At 42.5% G+C, this 4355-nt stretch overlaps 1 protein-coding gene across 2 annotated transcripts in view; it reads left to right on the top strand.

Moving 5' to 3' along the window:
• Positions 1-4215: 4215 nt before the first annotated feature.
• The window catches only part of ADGRF1 (adhesion G protein-coupled receptor F1), a 26134-nt gene continuing 25994 nt past the window's right edge, over positions 4216-4355 (top strand). For both annotated transcript variants that reach the window (XM_023512880.1, XM_012804716.1), the window contains exon 1: positions 4216-4284. In XM_023512880.1, coding sequence (XP_023368648.1) covers positions 4216-4284 — 69 coding nt within the window. The remainder of the gene's footprint in view (positions 4285-4355) is intronic.

The raw sequence follows: 4355 nt of genomic DNA, 5'->3' as shown, positions 1-4355 counted from the left end.
AGGATAAAGAAAAGAATAAAGATGAATAAAAACGTTTATTCTTTCCAGATCAGATTTGGTGACTGGCAGATGGTAAGGAAAGAACAATTAAATAATAATGTATAAATAGAAAAGGGGGAAATGGGCATTTAAAAATAAAATCCAAATGTGGGTAATCTGAGCTCACCTTATTTTCCCCCTTACTCTGCAGGAGAGGAAACCAAGTTGAAAAAGTTTTAACTTTCATTAGTCTTCACAGAAAAGGGGCAAATCTGAGCTTAGCCTGATCCAGCCAGGTCTCTGCCTACTATGGTTATAAACAGAAGTCTGCTAAAAACCTGTTAAAGCATAGACCAGGTATTTCAAATTTTACTGTGCACACACATATACAGACATTCATTCAGATTTCAAGTAACTTTTACTTCTGTCCTCCCAGAAGATGTTTGTCTAGCTCATGAAATTTACTAAGCCTCCAAACATTCTTCCAAGTATGGAATTGGTTATCGTCAGCAGCCTGGGGTTCAGCTGTGCCTAAGATTAGATTGTTGCTAAAACACTGCACAGCGTAGGTGTGAGTAGTTGCAACCAAGCAGCACTGTTGATAAGGAGACAGCTGTTGACATAAATAAATGATGCCTGGAGTTCATAAATATAACACTGAAAGAACAGGGAGAGGATGGCCAGCGGTCTCCAGAGGCATAATGGCAAGTTCTAATGATTGTTCCCTGTACACCGAAGGGCAGGGATTATCAGAAGTGAATTCACTTGAATGAATTCAAGGAAGTGAGGAGGCGGGGCCCCGCCACTGCCAGCCCTTCCCAGGGAAGCAGGTGCCAACCCTGCCGTGAGGCAGGCATCCCTGACCGCCAGCTGTAAGGTGTGATGCAACAGGATGTACTCTAATGACAACAATAGCTCCTTGTCTGTGGCTGGGACACAAGGATTCTGAGAATTTTTCTAATAAGCAGGACTGTTCCGGCTTGGAAAGGAAGTGATGAAAATACCATAGAGTTTACATTTTCTAAAGGCAAAGCGCAGTGGGATTTGTGACCAACCTGCACATACACAAAGTATTTTCTGACATTCTTAATGCCGGGACCCTCCTTTGGGTCAGATAATTCACTTACTGGAAAAGCAGACTTTTATTTCCTTAAGGCTAAGATCCTGCCATTTATACAGTGGTGGTCATCAACCAAGGAGCCCATTTTTGATAAGTGAACCTGACTAGGAACTGAAGTCCAATTCTGACATAATCCCACAAGTAACTATACAAACTGGTGGAGGGAACTGAAATAGCAGGCACCTTATTTGTAAGAACACATCCAATTACTGCAAACCAATGACTTAGATATCATTTTTCCCACCTTTACATGAGTAAATTAAAATACAGAAAGCTAAGAAAAGGCCAAAGGGTATCCAATTAATAAATTTCAAATCTGGAACTCGAACCCTGGGCAGTCCAGCTATGTAATTTGTTTTGTCTTTTGTTCCTTGAGATACCTTTTCCCCATCTTTGAATAGTTGTCAAATATAGGATGTCCAGTTCAATCTCAGATAAACAACAAATAATTTTGGACAGCAAATAATGTCCCAAATATTGCATGAGACGTATTTATCCTAAACAATTATTCATTGATTATTTGAAATTCAAATTTCTTTGGGGTTTTTTGTATTTTTATTTGCTAAATCTTTTAACTTTATCCCAGAGAAAGCTATACACATCAAGGAATCAAAGAAAACATTTGATTAGTTCAAACTGTGGTTTTAAAACCCAAAGCAGAACCAAGCTAGGTGCAAAATTCTTTTTTCTTATCTAGAAACAGTCGAGAATAGCAGTGCTCAAACCTGCCTGAATGTGGGCACTGCTTGTAGCGCTTTAAAAATACACATGGCTAAGCCTGACTTGTCTAAGCCTTACTAGACAAGTCCAGACTTGTCTGAGATTTACTAAGTTTAGGGTGAGATAGGGACATGTGTATTTTCTAATGATCTAAATGTTTTCTTTTTTTCCTCTTCCCCCTTTCCCCTCTTCTTCCTCCTCCGTCCTCCTTTCTTTGTAGTCTGTCTACTCAGGATTAGCTTACAGACCTGCAGTTCCCAATCACTGGTCTGAAACCCTGACTGTAAGTTAGAGCTGACAATTTCTAGCAGGTCCCAGGAGGCAGCTGGGAAGACGCATCCAGCATAGGAGGAAGAGGAAGTAAAGGGCTGAGAGTGTGAGAGGGGCTTCTGAACAATGCCCAATGCTGTCAATAGGCCTTCTTGAGCTGGGTTTGCAGCCTCAGGCCTGGACTACATGTAAGAGAGAGAAGACTCTCCAGAGTTAGAGAGGGTGTATATGTGCATGTATGTATATGTGTGTGTGTGTGAGAGAGGGAGAGACAGACGGACAGAGACAGAGAGTCCCCTGTGAAGACCACGCCTCCCATGTGGAAGCAGGCTCTGGCACAGAGAGCTCTCACCAAGAGCACCGATTGCTCTCACCACGACTGTGATCCTATTTGAAAGTTCCAGCACCATATACTGAAGTCTTAACAGTTCCCAGGAATTCACATTTTAAAAATCTTCCCTGGAAGTGAAAAAAAAATAGAGAGGGGAGGCTGACGAGAACACGAGCTCCCTCTGCAACGTGGCTGTGCTTGATAAGGATTTCATAAAATCAGTTTAGGTGAACATGACAATTTGCTAATAAAAATGAAATGACATAAAACCAAGTAGAAAATATCAAGGACACATCTCAGGCAAGAATTAAGTTCTGCTTCACAAAACAGCTCAGTCATTTCATGCATCTATCTGTGTCTGTGTATACGTACACACGTACACGTGTAATAAAATTTGTATGTATGTATGTGTACATGTATTCATGTTATATAACATACGTTTCTTTCTATCAAACCCTATCAAAAATGGACTGCAAAACACTGTTGTAAAGACAAAGAACCATCACTTGTGGAAAGCAGAAAGCCCAGCAGGCCAGAGGGAACAGGACTCAGGGCAGACAGGTGCTGGGAAGCAAGACCCTGAAGAAGGATCGGAAGCCTGGGTTGCTGCCTAAAGACGCTTACGTGGGAGATTGAGGAGTCAGTGGCCAACAGGAACACGAGGCACGAGAGCAGTGTCTACCCAAGAGGAAAAGACCAATTCAAAAGTCACAGGCATCACATTGCCTATTTTTCATGCTTCCCTGGAAGCAGAAACAGGCCATGGCTGTGGTCGCCCTTGCCCCGTCTCTAATGCCCTCTCTCTTCTCTATAGATCAGCAGGCAGGATGTGAGGCAGCGCTGGTGGGCAGCAGCATTTGTTTGAGGCTCACAGCACTCCCAGGAAGCAAGGTAAGGGCTGGAAGGAGAGCCCAGGGCTGTGTTCTTTACCCTGTTAATATAGGATAGTTACCCCAATGAATTAGGAGAACATCATTTTCATCTTTTTCTGTTGTGATGCAAAAGAAAGGTTGAAAAGCCACTGGAAGATATTCCTCTAGGCTTGATCAATGCTGTGGAATTAAATGTTTGGCAATGGGGTAGCCACTAGCCGTGTGTGGGTACTGTCCCTGGTATGACTGAGGAGCTGGCTATTGGACAGAGCAATGTTGACTTACTATGATTTTTCTTTGACATCAAATCACCTGGGTATAAATGATTCATTTTATGACCATTTCTATGAACTCGATTTTATCCAAATTATTTGAAAAATAATTGTCCATAAACTAAGGGAAATTTGTTAGTGATTGCTTCAACTATAAAGAAGGAAATTTACTGGACTGATTCATTGTCATGTTCATGGTCAACACTCAGAATCTATCCTGATGTTACTAAGGTTATAACTAAGGTTCCTTTGTTAGATCAACGTTTGTCTTTCCCGAGGTGAAAAGGAAACACAAAAGACGATGTTGGATCCCCTAGTTACAATATCAAGCAAGTCATGAGTTTTAAAAACTCTGTGTTTAATCAAATTTTATCACCTGGAAGGGGGCTCTAGAGCAGTTTCTAGTAGGTTTATAAAGATGGAAATTTACTACTTCTATGAGGGAAGCAAAAGTAATGGTGTCTCAGGCTCCCTGAAGTGGAAAAATAATCACACCATCAGGGGTTTGAATCAGCTCGGTCAGGCCCGACCTCTGCGCGTATTTTTTCGTGTTGTCTTGAGCTGCCCATTTCTGTGCCCCAGCCTTGTCTGGTCCGCTGCGTGTCTCGTCGCAGACTATGCCCCTGGCTGCTGCTCCTGGGTCGTGGGAAGATGAGAGCTGGAGTGCTGTGCTTCATCTCTTTCTTCACCGTCACTGGGGCCCACGACGCCCTCCTGGGGGTGAGTTGGCATCCATCCCATTTTTCTTCCCAACCATCTTTGAGCTCTCCTTCTGGCTTTTGCAATCTGTC

The sequence above is a fragment of the Otolemur garnettii genome, unplaced genomic scaffold, assembly GCF_000181295.1.
Source record: "Otolemur garnettii isolate 467f Iridium unplaced genomic scaffold, OtoGar3 scaffold00031, whole genome shotgun sequence".
Lineage (NCBI taxonomy): Eukaryota > Metazoa > Chordata > Mammalia > Primates > Galagidae > Otolemur > Otolemur garnettii.
Note: the sequence above shows the minus strand (reverse complement) of the source record. Positions and strands in the feature narration are given on the sequence as shown.